Source organism: Macrotis lagotis, chromosome 5, assembly GCF_037893015.1.
Source record: "Macrotis lagotis isolate mMagLag1 chromosome 5, bilby.v1.9.chrom.fasta, whole genome shotgun sequence".
NCBI lineage: Eukaryota > Metazoa > Chordata > Mammalia > Peramelemorphia > Peramelidae > Macrotis > Macrotis lagotis.
In genome coordinates, this window is record NC_133662.1 from 113,043,534 (window position 1) to 113,064,089 (window position 20,556).

The window sequence follows — 20,556 nt, forward strand, 5'->3', positions numbered from 1 at the left end:
TGTCAGAATAAGGAAGATTAAATGATGCTTTTAGTCTATCACAGAATGTTACCTAAAAAGATTATTTAACCAAAGCATTAAAAAAAAATTCTTAGAAATCTTAGGATTTTTTGATTTCTTTAAAAATAGATTCCTTAGCAAATCATTAAGCCTCATAATGCTGTGACATATATGTATGTGTGTGTGTGTGAACATATATCCATAGCTCTCATTTATTTCTAGAATACAGAATTTATATATACTTCAGAAATAGCAACTTTTGTCATCATATGTCATTTTAGTAAATTCTGTTAAAAATGTTTCAAAATTTCAAAACCCAGATAAGACAAAATCTATTGTGATATGAGAAGAGAGATATGGATGGATAAGTCATTTTTGCAGTGATTCTTTATATTCCAGATGATGTCTAATATTTACTTACTTCACCTATCTATAATCTTTCCCCTTAGCATTAAGTACTAATATGTATTTGCTATTTCTATCTAAATACTCAAGAATTTCACAGAATAAATGATAAATGCTTCTCTCCTATATATTATGAAATATATTTAACTAAAAATAATTAATAGAACCAAGAAAAAGACAACTTTCTACTGGAGGGAAAAAAGCACTTATGCGAGTTCTGATGTCATGGATTACCGATTCTGCCAGAAACTAATTAATTTATTTGTATACCAATAATATATATTTTGACTATCAATTCAGTTTCTTTGTATCACTTGTATTTACATATAAGAATCTTTGAGATTCCAATAACAAAAGACAAAAAGCAATTTTTTGCTGTTAAAATAAGATGAAATGACATAGAATGTAAGTACAAATAGAAATGTTTCTAATGAGAAACAGGTGTATACAGAGAAGTTAACTTATTCTAATAGAAAGGAATGGCTTTTCTACTTGTCTCTGAGTATATTTTGGCATAGTTACCTTAGCTTGGGCTGTTAAAAGAACTCTTCTAAGAGAATCAGGACTATTTCCTTTTCTGTGAGTCAGTTTCTGGGTTTTTGGTTCTGTAAAATGAAATTTAATATTTAGAATGTGGGTCAAAACAATTTACTTATGCTTTCTTCTCAAATCCTTTACTAGGAAGACTAATTTGACCCAAACTACTCAAAACTCTAGAGTTCAAAATTTATCATTCAACTCCACCCTTTCCATTTCCTCAAGTCCCTAAGGAACAGGTGCTCCCCCAGCTAGTTAACCCTTGCCCCAAACAGTAAGATGGCATATTTTGAATTCCCTGTAAGAAAGGGAGTGGATGGTGATATGGAATATTGGCAAAAGTCTAAAGGTCTTGTTAATAGTTCTATCTTGTCTATCTCCTACCTACTTCTTCTTCATCTTTTTTTTTTTTTTTGCCAAGCAAACGGGGTTAAGTGGCTTGGCCAAGGCCACACAGCTAGGTAATTATTAAGTGTCTGAAACCGGATTTGAACCCAGGTACTCCTGACTCCAGTGCCAGCTTTATCTACTATGCCACCTAGCCGCCCCTATCTCCTACCTTCTTTTGGAACTTGTTATTTTTGCTTTTTCTCCAAACATGAACACCACATATACACCTACTCTTCAATTCTTGTTAAGTCATTTCTGAGGTCTGCTAAAGACATCATGACAACTGAACCCTCTGCCTACCAAATTCAAATATGCTCCCCATTCTGTTTTTTTCTTTTTATTGACTTTTATTCTTTCTGTTGACTTATCACATTTTCCAAAGAATCTCTTTTCAAATAATTTTCTTTTTTCTCAACCTTCTATCTCCACCCTTCTTCTTCTCCTTCAGTAGATGACTTCAATTCTTATTTTTTTTTATTTTTGCAAGGCAATGGGGTTAAGTGACTTGCCTAAGGTCACACAACTGTCTGAGGATGGATTTGAACTAAGGTTGTCCTGACTCCAGAGTGGGTGCTCTATCCACTGTGCCATCTAGCTGCCCCATAACTCTTATTTTTGACTAAGATCATCTAAAGTTGAATTACTTCATCTTCCTCAAAAATTCCCTTCAGTTTCAAAGGATGTGACTTGCTTTCTTTCTCATATCAAATGCTACTTATCCCATTTCTTAGCATTTCTTTAAGCTCTTGCTTCATCAATCACTTGAACTCTCACTTTAATCTCTCACCATCTAGAAGCTTTTTCTTCCTGACCTATAAAGATGTTCTTCTGTGTTCTTTATCCTTAAAAACAAACCCTCCAATCCAAAATTTCTTTTCTCCTTGCTGTCCTTTCAATTGAGTTTCTCCTATCTCTCCCACATTCTTTATTATTAAGACTTAAAAGTAACTGCAAAGCTTCTGATAACTATTTCCTTAACTCTCTGTACTTGTGTTTTCATTGCTCCAGTGAAACTGGTTGTTTCAATGTCCAATCCAGTTCTCAGAAGTATATGATACTGCCGATTACTTTGTAATTTTCCTGACAGTGTCTTATTGGCTTCCTTTAGTTGGCTGTTCTTTCCTCCAATGTCCTCGGCCCTCTTTTTTTCTAAGATTTCACTCATTGCTTCAATTACTGCTTCTATGGAAGTGATTCACAAATCTCTCTTATCTAGAGCTATTTTCCTGAACTACTGATTTTACATGAATCATCTTCTCTTGGACATCTTCTGAAGGCATTAAACTTCACCTCTGTTCAGAATTAATACCCATCGCCTTTCTGTAGTAAAAACAAATAAAGAAAAAACCAAAACCACCTGCCCAACTTTCCTATTTCTGTTGATGGAGACATCATTTTCCTAATCACATAAGCTTAAAACTCTCAGGTCACTTTTATTCTTTCTCTTCCCTTTACTGAACCATATGCTAAGACTATGGGTTCTATTTCCACAATATTTCTTCCATTTTTTCCATTGCTTACTAAAGTAGCTATGGAACTCATTACTTTTCACCTAAACTTTTAAAATAGTCTTTTAAGTGATCTCCATTTCTAATGTCTTCTTTCTGATCCATCCTTTACTGCTAAAAGCAATGTTATTAATGAACAGAACTGACCATATCACTCTCCTTGATTTTCCTATTGGCTGTGATTCTGCCTATGGACTTGGCTAACAGTGTATTCTCACCCTGGAACTCCCAACAGCAGCTGAGGCCTTCCCATTTTGGAGGGTCTCAATGGTCCCCTTCTCCCAAGGTGAATTACTTCTGATGCTCAATGCAGGCTGTGCTTCCAACTCTGGCTTTTGCCACTATGCCCTTCCTTGGTTTCCTTTCCTCCATTCTCCCAGTTCAGCATTCCCTTAATTGGTTGTTTTTCTCCAGAAACTGTACTTTTTTTGCTTTTATTTGTATCCCTAATGCTTAAAGACAGCTAGGTAGCACAGTATAAACTAGCTAGTTCAGAAGACAAAAGTTCAAATCTGGCCCCAAAATCATCTAGCTGTTTGACTCTAATCAAGTCATTTAATTTGTATTTGTCTCAGGTTCCTCAAGTGTAAAAATGGGGATAATACCGACACCATCCTCACAGAGTAGTTACCAGGATTAAATGAGAACATATTTATAAAGCACTTAGCACAGTGGCTGGCACATAGGAAGCACTGTATCAATGTTTATTCATTTCTTTTTCCTCCCCATCTTTCTTAGCACATCATAAGCATAGGTTTTGTTGAGTCCTTTTAATTGTCTGACTCATCCCAGGCCCACTCGGGATTTTCTTGACAAAGATATTGGAGTGATTTACCATTTTCTTCTCCAGCTCATTTTACAGACTAGGAAATTGAGGCAAATAGGGTTAAGTGACTTGCCTAAGGTCACACAGCTGGCAAGTATCCAAGGCTGAATTTGAATTCGAGTTATTCTAACTCCATCACCTGATTGTCCAGTAAACATTTGGTAAATGCTTATTGCCTGTCAACACACAAAAACCTTCAGTGACTCAAAATTACCAATTGAATCAAATATAGATTCCTTAGCCTGATAAGGCATCCTGAAATTTGGATCCAATCTCCCTTTCCCTTCATTTTAGATCCCTTTCAAATATGCTATGTTCTGGCCAAACTGGAGTACTTAGTCCTGACATTTCTGTGCTCAAGGATTGCTTTCATCTCTCATGTATGGAATGAGTTCTGCCCCATTCTGACTTAGAAATGTTGAAATTCTTTTCTTCACACCCAAGTTTAAGAGCCATGAAGACTTCCTTGATTAAACCAGCTAGGAGTAATTTATAAATCTTTCATGACACTATGCCTTTCTTATGCAGTTATAACATCTTATTAGTTATTTGTCTATGTTTTATTTATCCCATTATATAATTCCAGAAGACAATAAATATGACCTCTTCATATTTCCAGAATCTAGTATTATAATGCCTTGCATGGTGGGCATTTAAGAACTTTAGGCTCAAAGAATCACTGAGTTAGATTTACTGACTCCAAGGTCATCAATACCCATAGCTGGAATACTTTCTCTGATGCCTTTAACAATAGTGGAAAGAGTACTAGTTTTGATATGAGAAGTAGACTTGAATTCTGAATTTGTTCCTTATTACCTGCATGGCCTAACCCATGTGGGCGTCAGTTTCTCCATCTGTAAAATGAGGTTGGACAATATGGTCTTGAAGATTTCTTTCAACTCTCTGCAAATAGTTATCTAGCCTCCAGCTGAACACTTTCAAAACCAGGGAACTCACTACCTAGTGAAACTGTCTATTCTATTTTTGTCCAGTTTTAATTTTAGAAAGGAATTCTTGATATCAAATTAAAATCATGGCTCTAACTTGCATTCAGCAGTCCTATTTCTTCATCTTGAAAGCTAATTAAAAAACCCCACAAAACAACAAACTGATTCCATTACCACATGTCAACCCCTCATCTACTAGAAAACAAGTTATGGCTTATATTGTCTCCCCTTCTGACTAAATTTAAACAATTTATTCAACCTATCTTTTATCACATGACTTTCTACTGGTATGGTTTCAAGTCCCTTCATTATGTTGGCATCCCCACATGGGCATACTCTAACTTAACAATAATCTTCCTGAAATGGAATATTCATTCTGAAGGTTGGTTTGAATCCACGCTCAAACTATTGGTAACTTGGAATATTTACAAGACCTGAATATTTTGACATTGAACCTATTAATGATATTGGGCAGAATATATCTATATTAACATTCCTTGAAAACTTCTTGGATGATAATCCACTCCCACATACTTTTTATTTTGTTTCCTACAGAGGAAAATGTTTTCCCCTGACATTTCTGCCCAATGAAATCTTTGCCACCCTTCAAAACTCAGTTAAAATGCCAAATCTTTCCTGAAGAACTGTTCCTCCAGGTAAGTGCATGTTTCATGTCCCCTGTTAATTTTGTTTACCTGAGAGTGGTGTTTTCTATTTTTATTTATATCTCTGGCATTTAACATAGTGCCTTGAAATGAATTCATTAAAAGTTCCTGGTTTTCCTCCTTCACAAAATTTCTTTTTCTTTTTGCAAGGCAAATAGGGTTAAATGGCTTGCCCAAGGCCACACAGCTAGGTTATTATTAAGTGTCTGAGAACGGATTTGAACCCAGGTACTCCTGACTCCAAGGCCGGTGCTTTATCCACTACGCCACCTAGCTGCCCCTATAAAATTTATTTGTCATACAAACGAATGTATTAGGGTTTTAATAAATATTTTATAAGTCACTTAATAGTATATACTAACTGGATTTGTAAAAAATAATTATGGCCTAATTCAAGTGGGCTAAACTCTATGAAAAGACATTTTTGATTCCCATTAAATAATATACATTATTATATTCTTATCCATTGCAAGAAATATTGGGGCATACCTTTTTGATTTAAACTTACCTCTTGATAAGGGACTAATATCAGTTGCTTCGGGTAGCATATCCAGACGTCTTCTTTGTATGATGGGTGTACTATGAAGGCAATATGAGTCACATTTTCCATTTTTTGTTCTAATTTGACAGGGAGATTGAGTTTGAATCTCCTGGGCCTCACTGTAGGGGCTCTCCTGTATGCCATTTTTAGCTGGTTTTGGGAAGTTTTCCATAGGCAGGGAACTCAATTCTTCTTTTGGTGATGGGTTTGTGTTGTGTATCTTACACGACTTGTCATCTATATCTAACAATTTGGAATCTGGAGATGCTGCTTGTTGCCAGGGAGGAAGTACTGGAGAATCTGGGGAACTATAACTGACATAATAATCATAATCTTCATCTTCATCCTTTTCTGGCTCCCTTGCTGAAGCCATGAGAGGCAGTGTCCGACTTTCAACTTCAGTTCTACTACATTCTATGGAATTAACCTCTGAGGTTTGTGTACTAAGATCAGAATTATCTAAGTTTTCCTTGATCTCTCTTGTGGGAGGGACTACATGTAAGACAGTATCATTTTGGGGAGGCACCAAAGGTCTGTCGTCTTGGTTAACTGGATAGCCCAAGTTCTCAGTGGATTTTACTATTTCAGTTAGCTCAATTTTAGACAATTTCTTGGAGCGTTCACATTCTTCTTTGGCTTGAAGCCATGCTTGAACCAGTTGGGGGCTTGGGGCACATTTACAAGGCATAATCACAATTTTTTTATCTTCTACAGTTCTATGGCTATTATTTGATCCTTTATTTGCCACTGTCTGGCCATTACGAGGAGGTGATCCTGGTCTTGGATTCTGAGTCATTGCTGAGAAAGCTGTTTTCCACAGTCTCAATCCTTCAAGTGAAAAATCTCCTTCAAATTCAGCCAGGTCATTTGGCAGTCTAGTTTCTACCATAAGAAGTCGTCCTCCAATTTCCCTGAAATGAAAGCATTTTAGTGTTCTGTAGTAAAAAAAATATTAAAAAATTTCATTCCGTAACTGTTGGGAAGGACTCAATGAAATCCTCTAAAATTTTCAGTTTTTCCTCAGATATTCTAGAGTCTGTATGATCAATACACTTTTTAGTTCTCAGTACAGGTATATGAATATTGGAAAGAATCCTTTATAAAACATTACCTGTCCTTTGTGGAAAGACTAAATGTATTGCAATATCCTCATAATTTCCAAAATAATTTATATTTTTTGTCTATGTATTCTACTAACTTTTGGAGAAATGGGCTACCACCCAAGGGAAGGTTCAGCATTAGGTTCTTTCTACTACTTCTTTAAGTTATTTTTTGCATTTATCAACTAGGGCTTTAAAAAAAAAAGAAATTTTAGATCTACTGCCAGTTTTTACATATAATTGTTCCCTACTCTCTTCCCTTCTCTAGTAGTGATCCTCTTTTTAAGCCCTCTTAATGACTACCTATCACTATATCTAATCAATTAATTTTGCTTAGGAGGAAATTTCAGGATTTAGAGTATGAGGTGGAGATATTAGATACAGTCTCAAATTTATTCAGAGTTAAGAGTCAGAAGAGAACTTGGTTGCATCTGATGCTCTGCCCAATTTAGGAAAACCATGACTTAATAGCAGAGTTTGTAATCTGATGTCCATAAATTTGCTTTAAAAAAAAAACCTGGTAATGCTATTTTGACATAGTTTCCCTTGTAATCCTATGACTTTTATTTATGTAACTTAAAACATTTTTCTGAGGAAGGCTGCCAAAGGGCTCCACAGCACTAAACAAGTAAAGAACTTTTGCATTACAGCAATCTGTTTGAATATTTTCAGTGGGGATCTGAAAATGGCCTGCTTTCACTGTTGAGAAGCAAAATGTTTTTAATTATTTTTTTTCCCCTTTGTCCAGACTGCTCTCCTTGCCAAGTTCTAACTTCTAACCATACTGTGATTCCCTGCTCAAATTCCAACTCCTTTAAGGAGCCATTTTTTTCTTTTTTCTTTTTTAGGTTTTTGAAAGGCAAATGGGGTTAAGTCGCCTTCCCAAGGCCACACAGCTAGGTAATTATTAAGCGTCTGAGGCTGGATCTGAACTCAGGTACTCCTGACTCCAGGGCCGGTGCTCTATCCACTGTGCCACCTAGCCGCCCCTATGGAGTCATTTTTGATAGCTCTGGTCAGAAAAAATCTTTTTCTCTCTTTTGAAGTACTATAGAGCTTTGTTCTTTAACATTATTCTACTTTTAGCATGTATGAACCATCTTTCCCCATGTATAAGATGTACCCTCTTTTTGTAAAATTTGGGGTCTAAAAACTGGGAGTATCTTATATAGTGATTATATATCATTTTACTTGCATTTGCCACTTATCTTTGCATTTGTTACCTGTATGTTAGGTTACCTTTTACGATGTTTTGCTCAGAAATGGTTCAGAAGAGATTTTTGAACAGTGCTGAATTCAAGTTCAAAGTGATCCAGTTTGCAAAAATGAATGGAAATCATGCTGCTAAATGTCAGTTTAGTCCTCCTCCAACTGAGAAAACAATCTGAGACTGGCTACGATCAGAAGAACACCTACTGAAAATGCCCCAGCAGAAGACCATGAGAGGCAAGGCAGCCAAATGGCCTGACATAGAGAGGGAATTGAAGAGCAAAGGGCAAGCGGAATTCCTGTGTCAGCAGGAGGCAAGAAGAATTGCTGATGAAAAAGAATGGACTAAGCATGTATGTGTCCATGCACTGGACTTGCCCAGGTAGTACTTGTGGTCAACCACAGAACAGAACACAGGCAGGACAGGCAGTCAGAGATTCTCCTAAGACAGTGATTCGGCATCAACACAGATGAGGATGAGCTAATGGATGGGAGTTTTGTCAGTATTGAGGAGTTACGTGAATTTTATGATGAATAAAACTTGAGTTCAATAACTTTATGTAATTTTTTTTTCAATTTTTGGGCCCCAAAATTAAGGTGCATCTTATACAGAGAAATATGGTAATATATAATGAAGTTCCTTCTATCATTTCCCATCTCAGTTTTCTAGACCTCTTCCTGTTCTGGTTTGAATATACTGTCAATTCTACTTCTAGTCCCCAAATTTCACTGGTTTTAAATAGTTTCTTTTTCGATATGAATGCAAGATTAATGGTTTTTGGCTTCAGATTTCATCCTGGCCTTTGCATATAACAGAATCTAAGTATGGTTTTGTTTTTTTTTTTTTGGAGAAGATGGTAAGGGAAAAATCTGGTAGATCTAGTTTTGTCTTTCATTTTTTTGAAAGGCAATGTAGGGCAGCTAGGTGGCGTAGTGGATAGAGCACCAGCCCTGGAGTCAGGAGTACCTGGGTTCAGATCCAGTCTCAGACACTTAATCATCACCTAGCTGTGTGGCCTTGGGCAAGCCACTTAACCCCATTTGCCTTGCAAAAACCTAAAAAAAAAAAAGGGCAATATAGTATAATTTAGAAATGGTTTAGGAGTCAAGAAGACCTCGGTTCATGCCCTACCCCTGAAATTATCATTTGTGTGACCCTGAGCAAATCAATTAACTCCTCTATAATCTATAAACTTTCCTTTAAGTGCAGGGAAAGCACCGATTTATGCGGGAAGAATCCTCATCAGGATTTTCCTATACCAATTAAATAACATTTCTAGTCAAAGTGATTTTTATTTTACTGGTTGTTGTTTTCTCCTCACAAACTTAGTTCTTAAATTTCTAGCAAGCTGTTCAACTAAGCTTCTCTATTCTAGATCAACTGATTTTACATTCACCTAACATTATGAATTCTTTTTTCATAGTTTTTTCTTTTATTCATATATATACCTCTTTTATTGTGCTTGCTCAATCCAAGTGACTCCTACTGGTCTTGGTACTTAAAAATGATTCCTGCCTATACGTAATACTAGTTTTTATTATGCATTTTCTCCAGTGCAGTTCTTTTTTTTTTGTGCAGGGCATTGGGTTAAGTGACTTGCCCAAGGTCACACTGCTAGGTAATTATTAAGACTCTGAGGCTGGATTTTAACTCAGGTCCTGCTGACTCCAGGGCTGGTGCTCTATCCACTGTGCCATCTAGCCCAGTGCAATTCTTGAAATCTCCGAGTTAGAGGAAACTGGAGCATCTATCTGGCCCAATTCATACATGAAAAGAAATCCCATTATAATCAGATGACAAATGGTCATCTAAATTCTTGAGGACTTCCAAAAGGGAAGAAGGGAATACCTATTATTTCTCTATGTGGTCCAGTGAAAAACATACAATATTCAGTTAGTGATGCATGGCTGAAGCACAGGAGAATAAAGGACTATCATTTGAACAGTGGTGATAACAACTTATGGGAGCTGATGACATCTCAAAATTAGAGACTGTAGAAATATGAGGAGTTAAGAAAGAATTTAGAGGAACATCAACAGTAAAGGGGTATGATATACTTGATGATGCAGCAAAAGAAACAGAGATAATACAATTTAATTGGACAGATAAGGGAAACAAAAGAGTTTTGTTACTAAAACAGAAGCAAATATCTAAGAGGAGAATGTGGTCAACAGTACTGAATGCTATAGAGTGAGGTCAAGAAGGATGACAACTGACAAAAAACTATCAGATTTGGCAATTAGGCGTTTACTGGTAACTTTGGAGAGAGAAGTTTCAGTTGCATGGTAAGTTCAGAATCCTAATTGCAAAGGGTTGAACAACTAGAGGACAAATTGAAGATAATGATATAGACAGTTTCATTTAAGAGTGGCTTAGAAATAGAGAGCTATAAGATGAGAATTAGAGTTGATGGTAGAATCTAGTGAAGTTCTCTTTTTTCCCCTCATTTAATGCTGAATAGTGACAGCTGACATTTATATTGTCTTATATTTTACAATAATTATCATAGATTTTTCACAGAATTTCTAAGTTGGAAGGGACATAGACAGTCATTTAGTACAACTTACTGCTAAAAAAAACTCTCTTTGTCACATATCTGACAAGTGGTTACCCAAGTTTTACCTAAAGACCTCCACTGAGGGTCCATTAACATATTCCATTTTTGTACATCTCTGTTAGGAAGTTGCTTTCTACTGAACCAAAATTATCCTTTCTGAAACTTCTACTCATTTTTTTTTTTTGCGTTCTGTGGCCTCAAAGAACAAGTCAAATCCTTCCATATGACAAAACTTCAAAAACTTAAGACAACTATAATTTACTCCTAATATTTTCTTTCCCCCAGTTTCTTCAACTGGTTTATTACAGTAGTTCAAGGTCCTTCCATCATCTTGTTTGAACTTCTCTGAATACTATCTGGTGTGTCAAAGTTTTCTCATAAAGTTTTTTTTTTTAAGGAATTGGGAGGATAAGGTCATGTATGTGGACAGGAGAAAAAGAAGCAGTGGATGGAGAAAGATTGAAGATTACAGAGAGAAAGGGTATGATTATGGGAACAATTTGATGGAGAAGATGGAAGGGATGGGATTAAAAATATATGTACAAGAATTAGATCTTGGTGTGGAAGATCAAGACATCAAAGACTGGAGTAACAGAAACTACAATATGGGACAATTTTAGGATTTTATGAAATATAGAGAAGTGGAGAAGAGGGCGTTCATGACAAATGGTGCTGATTTTCTTTGACAACCAAAAACTGTAAGACACATCAGTTCCCTGGAATTATATTAAATACTTAAGACATAATGCAAGGATTCCCTGTCTTCTACTTTAACATATAGGAATTCATGTTTTTATCCAATACTTACAATGATTTATTCACAGCTAATCAACATTTTCAATAAAATAATCATAGAAACATAGAATCTTAATATTTGAAGGGATCTTGCATCCCATCTTGTCCAGCCGCTATTTGAATAGAATTTTCTCTGTTCCTAAGAAGTAATCATCCAAACTTTAAACAAAGACTTCCAAAGAAGCACAATCTCTTTTTAAACTGTTGATTTGATTTTTAGAGAACTAGGAGGACATTTAGAGAACTTAAGGACATTTACTCTTTACTCCTAATTCTTTATAATTTTTCTCTCAGATATGATACCATATTCAAAACAACTTGTATATGTTCTAGTTATAACTTGTGTTTTCCTGCAATGACTGCCATTGCAATGCCATCTCCTCTTCACCTCTTAAAAATCTCATTTTGTTGGGGTTAAATAAAAATAAGTAAGCGTGACAAGAGGCCTTTGGATATAAGAAATGTAATCATTGCATCCCTCCCTAGTCCTTCAACCTTGCTTGGTTGGAAACAGGCATGAGAAGATACCTCCCTATCTCCAGAGCTCCATGAATATCCTGTTCTCCTGGGAATAGTCTTCCCTCTGGTCTGTGGAGGCTCCCACAAGTCATACTTGCTCAGTTAGATCATCCTTTCATCCCTTTCCCCTGGGACCTTAGCAAATCAAAGACCTTTGCACCTAGACATCTGGGGAGGAGGGGAAGGACTCTGAATCTTCTATTTATAACAGTCTGCTTTCCCAATGGCAGGCATGTGACCTATACTAACTAATAGTTTCCTACTACTCCTGGGCAAATTTATAAAAATCTTGCCTTAAAAGGGATCCTTTCTTCTGATGTGCATTCTCTCACAAAACTGACTCCTAGAGACCCCTGGAAGGGGGAACTTTTAACCACCCTTGGTGGGGGGGGGGTCCATCTGGCAAATAGCTACAATTTCCTTCAAAATTCAGCTCAAGTGTCATTTAATACGAGGCCTTTCCTAATCCTACCCCAGCTACTTGTGCATCCCAAATTACTTTGCACTTACCTATATATTATTTGTATTTTTTAATAATGTGTATTTGCTGTTTCCACTGAGATGGGCAATATGGTACAGAGGGAAAAACAATGAAAGAGTTACTTAATAGAGAATCAAGAACTAAACATATGATTTCTTAGACAAAGGGAATGAGAGGACCTGTTCTGTTACTTAACACTTATTTGAATTTGGGCAAATCAGTTAACCTCAGTTTCCTTATCTGTAAAGCAGGGCATTAGAATATATGTCAGAGATCCCTTCCAGCTAAATATCTAAGACCTTGAAACAGGATGAAAACTTCTTGTGGCCAAAAATCATCTTGTTTTTGTATTTGTATCCCTAGTATCTAAACATGTTTAAAATAAAGGAGGTATTTAATTAATGCTTGTTGATTTGCTGATGGAATTTACACAGCTCTCTTAAATTTCTTATGTTGTAATAAATTAATACCCATATTATTATTTACCCATCTAGTTTCTTAGATTAAGAATGAATATGCTCGGTAACCATCCTTGCTATTATGTTTCAGTACAAAGGTACCAAAACCTCAAAGTTTCCTTATATAAGCAATTCCTTTAAAATTCAGCCTTCTTCTATTGTCCAGATAGATTTTTATATAATCTGTTAATAAAATGCCTTGGGATGATATTCAAGGTAACAATAATAAGGAATACATGATGATAATAATGGGTTTCTTGGTTGCCTGGTATAATAAGTCTCTGCTTTTTTTAAAAAAAGAATATGCTTATTTTTTAGTTCCTAAGTTTGAGAGAAATTTTGTTGTATTTTCTAAAAGTTTATTATCTGTCTTTGCTCATTACTGAATTCTCTTAAAGTTCTCCAAAGTCTCAAGTTTTAGTTCTTGATATTGTTCTATATTTAGGATTAGATGGGAATATTGTGGTAAGATTAACTCACACATTGCTCACTTATTATTTTTGTTTATAACTATTTATCTAATCATTCTTCTCATTTCTGGTTTTTGAAGTTCACTAGAATGTTACTTCCTTTCTATCTTACAGTCCATTTTGATCAATATATCTTTTTCTGTTTGTAGTTATGCATATCTAGTTATTCAACTTTACCATTAACATGTGTGAACTATCTTTGTTCATCAAACAAATCTTGATTTCCATTATATCCTTAATTTAGTTCTATCAATGAAAATAAGTCACTTTACATGTAAAAATGATCTCTACAGAGGCATTAATAAGTGACCAACAGCTGAATAGGCAATTCAATAGATGAATAGGCCAAGGTGATCCAGATTAATTTAATTAATTTAATATTATTTAAAGATCTGTTAAGGCTCATTGTGAAGTAAATTTGAATTGTAAAGAATATTCCCAAGAACCATTTTTCCCTTGTACATTTTACATTGTGACCAGATGTCGGTCCTATCATGGTCTCTATGAAAACCAAAGCAAATCTTTCTGTGTATGAAACTATGTCCCAGTGTTTACTGAGTAAGAAGAAATGGAGAGGAGGATATTAAGATCAAAAAGTCGTTCCATTTGCATAATATACAGGGACCCCACAATTCTGAACCAAATAGACCAGTAGTTGCTGCAGAAACAAATAACCAGAACCCCCCCCAAAAAACCAAAAAAAAACCAAACCCCAAAACTCTTTTCTTAAAAGTGTATCATTTCTGCATCATAAGTTTGGGAACTCCCTTAGGGAGCTGAGACAGAGGAACTATGTTGGACGAAACAGAATATGTTAACCTCTTTCAGTATGTCAGAAATCTTTGGGGTTCTTCATGGAAAAGTTGTGCAGGAGGGTAGTATTAGAGATGAAGAAGGATAATCAAGTACACACTGGGGCATTCAAATATATGTTATAACCACAAATGATTTTAAAAATAGTTCTTAAAGTTCATGCTAGTCTTGTATGAGTTCTCTTCAGTAGCATCATTTTCTTCCATAGTACTTGCCATTAAAAAGTACTGCAATATAGGGAGTTAAGATTTGGACTTCCAATTCATCTATCATTGTCATCATCATCAAATGGAATTTACTTAGTGCTTCAAGATTTGTAAAGCACCTTATAGAATATTTCATCTTAATCTCACAACTCTCTATTAATAACCATATTTCATATGTACTATATTCATGTCAGAGACAGAAAGCTAGATGTGTGACTCTGGGCAAGTCACTTACCCTTGTTTGCCTCAGTTCATCATCTGTAAAATGAGCTGGAGAAGGAAATGGCAAACAACTTCAGTGTCTGTGCCATAAAAAGTGCAAATGGGGTCATGAGGAGTTGGACACAACTGACTAAACAACAACTGTAAAATATCCATCTACAACATTTGAAAATTTTCAAACATATTTTATAATTCAATATTAGAATGGTTTATGTTTATGTTTCATTTTTATATTTTTGGTCCAGATCTGTGACTTCATCAGTGTGGGGACTCCTGATAAAGGGAAAACTCTCTTTAAATACACTAGGCCAGGGAACTAGACCCTGGGAACACAGGCAAAAATGAAATATTCCTTTTCTTCAAGGTCCTTATGAATACCTATTCATAGTGATAAGATTAAAAAGATTGAAATAAGAAGACATACATCAAATGACAATGAATGTGATGTTATAAATTACAGTTATGCATGTGTTTACATCATGATTCTTTTGAAAAGGCATTACCATATTACCTGGGTTTTTGTGGTGCATCCGAAGGATTACTGCAAAATGGTTCTTGGTAAGTAGTTTCTGCAAGGTCATGATCTAATAAAGTTGCCATAATTTCTTCCCGACTTGGTGGGGACATAAGTGGTTTCAGAATATGAGCAGTTCGAGATGTGAAACTACCATTTTTAGATTGTGAAGGAGAGCTGGTGGATCTTGGTGAACTATCTGGAGTTGGTGTTAACATCTCATTATTTCTTGAAACATATAATTCTAAGTCTTCTGAAGCTACATCTACAAGTTCACCATCTGGAGAGGATAATATTGCAGTAAAAGAGGTATTAATGGAATCAAGGGACTGTCCTGTGTCAAAAGAAGCTTCTTTCTTTGTGTGGTTTTGAATCCAATCTGAATCTCTTGGCTGTGGAAGGCTAAGAAACACTTCTTTGCTTAGCGAATTCCTATTCATTATAGACTTTTCATTTACACAGTCACCTGGCTGCTGGACACAGAAGGAATCCATTATTGAATTAGATCGTGATGGTAGGGGGTGTAAACTGTTTTTCCACTGATTGTGCCGATGATTTTCATTGCTTTCTATGGGTGGCTTATCAAAAAGTTCAGGACTTAAAGTACCAGATCTAATCCATGAGGTTGGATCTGCTGAATGATGCTTATTTTCATCACAGTTCTGATTATCATGACTTAAAAACTCATTTTCAGTGGTTTGTGCAGGAAAAAGATCTTGAACTGCATCACTCAGAAACTTTTGTGGCAAGTTCTGATCAGCTGGGACAAACTGACTTCCTGAATAGAAACTGCAAAATCCGGTTTGCCCTATGGTATTAATATCAAAATTATAATTATGTTCTGGTGAAAGACTATCTTCAAGTGAATAGCAACTTTCAAAACCTGGATCTGAAAAAAAGACAGGACTATCATCAGAAACTGAGTGGTCCATCTGACCTGTGTTTTGTAAATTTAAAGAATCTAACTTTAAAAGTTTTGGAATTTTTTCTTTAGGTTTTGTAGTTCTCGGAGTTCGAGGTTTTCTTGGAGATGCTACTGATCGTGATCTTTTGACTGCTTTATTAGGCTCAAGAGAACAAGAAACACTTCTGTTCATTTGAGGTTTACTTTGTAATGGATCTTGCATAACATGTGCATTTTGTGCTTTCTGCTGTCTTTTTTGGAGTAATTCTTTCAGGACTGCTAATCCAGATTGTCCTTCCCCAAATGTAGAAGCTGATGCATTTCGATTTTTACACTGAGAAAGAGCCTTGGTTTGTGAAATTGCTTCTGACAGTGAGCGTTGCTTTATTCTTTCAGGTTTGAAACTGGACATATCCAAAATAAATCCCCTCTGTTTTTGTTCCCATGTTATTTGTTTTATTGGACTTCTCAAGGAAGTTACAAAGCAATTGTTAGGCAACTGAAGAGAGCCATGGTTTTCTTCAGAAGTTATATGTATAGGGGAATAAGGATCACTGTGCTTTGATGGGTCTGGCATGCAAACAATGTGCTGCTGACTATCTTTGCAATGCAAAAAATCAGGAGCATGGAGTTGATCTGATTTTATTGAATCTAGGGAACTATGATGTTCATTTAATTTTCCCACAGATGACAAATTTTTTTTTTGTGAATGTGCAGTTTCTTCTGTCTTTGTAGACATCATACCCAAGGATAACTGTGTATTCTGTGTTACCTGAGACAAATGATTGGAAAGGTCAAATATATTACTTTGAATCAAAGTTGATTCCTTTATGCTAAAAATAGCACTTTGATTATGAGACCTTTGAGCATTAATTTTTGATAATTCCTTTCCAGGACCTATAGATGTAGAAATTACTGATGAACATAAATCATCTTGTGGAGAAGAAAATGTTTGCAAATCTATGGATTTCTTATTTTCTAAGGAAGAAGGAAAGCAACCTGGTGACTTCTGTTGTACATTAACTATTGAAGGGAGTGGAGTTGAGAGGGGATGTATAGTGGCAGGGCCAGCAACAGATACATCTTTCTGCTTATGAGGTGAATGGGAACCTCCGAAGTTGTTTGAAATCTCAGAGAGATCCTGGTGTTTTAGTACAAACTTAACTTCAGCATTAGTTTGTGTGTTTATTTTTTCATCTTTAAATGTAATGTGTTTTTTTGGGGTGCTGCCTTTTTCACTTGTTTTTTGTTTTTGCTTTGCTCTAGGTTTCTTCCTTCCATCCTCTCCTGGCTTACGAGTTTGAGTTCGTTTATTCCTTTTCTTAGTAACTACAGAGGGATTAACAAGTTTTGCTTTTGATCGCTTAACCTGAGCTTTTGTTCGACTATTTTTTCCCACACTGGAATTAATAGTCTTGCTGTTATATATATTAGGACCCTTAAAAAGCAATGCTTCTTTGTCTGAAGCAGCTATAATTTCTTCAGCTCTTGGATCTGTGGGAGACCAGCAGCGAGGTGGAGAAGAATTCACAGGACTTGTGCTTCTCTCAGAAAGAAAACCAAGTTTAGACATAACATCGCTATAATTCAAGTCACAGTCTTCAGTTTCAGCATTATAAGATGGTGAGGGAGGAGAAAGAATAGCATGTGACCGTTTTTTCCTAAAAGACAACGTTCTTTTGATACTTTTATTATTTGTCTTCTGCTGTTTACCAGTTTTTTTCTTTGCTGACTTATGTTTTGCTTTCCTTCTATGACTTTTCTTTGGTGTTAATGGATAAATGGGGTATTTGGTTGCAGGGGAATCAGGAACTTTTGGCCAAAAATCCTTCAAAGGTGCAAGCTTTTTATACAGGTCCATTTTTTCCTCTGTAAGTACTACCTGTTTTTCTTTAGAATCTATTTTTCCTAGCTTAACAAGCATATTTTTTCTCCCTCTAAATCTATTAATAATGATATACTTAATAATGACAGGTGGCAGTTTTTTAGACATTTTCCTCCGTTTTCGAGATTTTAGAGATCCATCTAAGCTTTCACCAATCTCCATGGACTGAGGTAGGCTAATTTTTGAGTTGTGTGTGACAAAGCTTGACTCACTATCTTCAGTCTCATAATTTACTTTACGTTTGGCTCTAAGTGTATATTTATTTCCAAAGAGTCCAAAAGACTGATCAGATTCCAAAGTTCCATCTCCAAAGTGACAGTCAATACAACTATCAGCAGGTGTTTTATTTTCAAAAGTTTCACGACCAACTCTAATTACATCACTGGATAGCGCATCATCTTTCTCAGAATTAGTATTACAAGAATTACCTTGCATAAAACAACTTTCCTTTGTGGATCCAATATCACTGATACTGGTAGGAGTCTCCTGATGATCTATAAGTTTCTTTTTATTTAGTTTTAACCGGGACTGTTTGTTGCCAGGCTGCAGTTTATATGTTACAGGGGATAGTTTTTGAGGTCTACTAAGACAATTAGAAAGAACAACACTTGGAAAAAACATATAATGTGCTGCTTGCTGACTGAGGCTTGGTTTTTCAATCTTATGTTCTTGAAATTCTTCATATCTAATTTTAAGTTTATTGATTCCACTTTCATCATTGGCACTTTCTACAGAATGCACCATAGTTCTACTCTCCCCTGAGCAAGACACTAATTCACAATTTTCAGCTAACGATGAAGGAAAAAAATTATTCAGAGCCGTGCTGCTATTCTTCTCAGTCCCTTCAGAGGATAGCTTATTTTTTGAGTGACTCAAATCAGAAAAGTTGAAGTTTTTTCCTAATGTACTTTCATTAATGTGGCGACTCATATGCATAAAAGAAGCATCCTTTTCTATCTTTCTAATGCTAGTATACTTTCTACTTGGAATTGGTCTATTCAAAGACGAAATATCTTCTTCATAGTCAAATATACTACTTTCACAGGATGAAACTGCAAAAATTTCTTTCTTGCTACTTTCTTTATGAGAGTTTTCAGAATGGATAGTACTGTTTAAAGATCCTGGGTACTTCATGGAATAAGTGCTTTCATTTGTAAGAGAATGGACTGTGTGGTCAGGTCCTGTCTCTATGTTGTTTGGTTGTGAAAGGTCTTCTATTAAATCCTCCTTATTCAAAACATGGGAAGAAAGGGCACTTGTGTGTTTACATGGAAAGGTAATTTTAGCAGAAGATGGGGGTTCTAATGTAGCAGCATCTTTGTGAAAGATGGAGGTCTTAACTGACATTTTGCTTGTTGCAATGACAGAGGAGTGAGTTCGGGAACTTTCATTGTCCAATGGATTGTCTGCAATAGAAAAGAAGTTAATTATTTTTATTTTTTTAGGTTTTTGCAAGGCAAATGGGGTTAAGTGGCTTGCCCAAGGCCACACAGCTAGGTAATTATTAAGTGTCTGAGACCGGATTTGAACCCAGGTACTCCTGACTCCAAGGCTGGTGCTTTATCCACTACTCTACCTAGCCACCCCGAAGTTATTTTAAATTGTCCCTCTTTCTAAAGATTTAAAATACCTTTTAACAGTTAAATAAAACTTACAACAACAAAAGATCATTCACCACAAAGGTCAGCTTTCCTCCTTGTGTAGCATTCTAAGTGTGAATATGCTCGGAAAATGTGAACTAATTTTAATATTGGGAAGGTAAAGCTGCCAAAGGATTGTCACTTAACCTTACCCAGGGACAGGAATAAATTATTTTTTATTATTTGCTCTCTGAGTTCATTGTTCTTCATTGCCTACTTAATAAAGATGCTTACATCCTATAGGGTAGACAATATGAATGTATAAATATACAAAATGAATACAAGGTAATTAGAAGACAGAGAATAATAATTGGGAGAGGGGTCAGAAAGGGCTTTTTGTAGAAGGCAGGGCTTGAGCTGAGTTTTGAAAGAAACATGATTATAAATAAGGAGGGGGTGCATTCCAGGAATGGGGGGAAAGTAGGTGTAAAAGACACATAATTTAAAGTAAGCTGTGTTAAATACTATCATCCTAATGTTTTTGAATGTAATTTGAGGATTAAGACAATGAAGGGAGAAAAAGGAAAAACATTCCATTTACTTGTGAAACTTAAATGACCATTGATCAAATCCCTAGAGTTGGAAGGGATCTCAGAGGTTCTCTAGTAAAGTTTCAGATTTGGGGGGGGGGGAGGTGTGGGGTATGGTTTACATCATTGTAGTCATTTTGTATTGCTTTTTTTTGCCTAATTTATTCTGCACCATTCCATACAAATTTTCCTATGCTTCTTGGAATTCTTCATTGTTTAGCACAGTAATATTTCATTATATCTATGTACTAAAATTAGTTTAGCCATTTCCAATCAATGATCATGCAATTTATTTACAGTTCTTTGCTACTATTAGCTCCTACAGAAAATGTTACTATGTGTATTTTGGGACTTTTCTTTGTCTCTGACCTCTTTGCGCGCGTGCGCGTGTGTGTGTGTGCGCGCGCGCGTGTGTGATTTAGTTTAACCTCCT

At 35.7% G+C, this 20,556-nt stretch overlaps 1 protein-coding gene across 3 annotated transcripts in view; it reads right to left on the bottom strand.

Annotated features, from left to right (window-relative positions):
• Positions 1–20,556, bottom strand: part of REV3L (REV3 like, DNA directed polymerase zeta catalytic subunit) — a 244,142-nt gene that overhangs the window by 92,278 nt on the left and 131,308 nt on the right. For all 3 annotated transcript variants that reach the window (XM_074187375.1, XM_074187376.1, XM_074187377.1), the window contains exons 13-15: positions 15,162–19,359; positions 5,787–6,730; positions 928–1,010 (exon numbers count right to left, since the gene is read on the bottom strand). In XM_074187375.1, the coding sequence (XP_074043476.1) occupies positions 928–1,010; positions 5,787–6,730; positions 15,162–19,359 (5,225 nt within the window). The remainder of the gene's footprint in view (positions 1–927; positions 1,011–5,786; positions 6,731–15,161; positions 19,360–20,556) is intronic.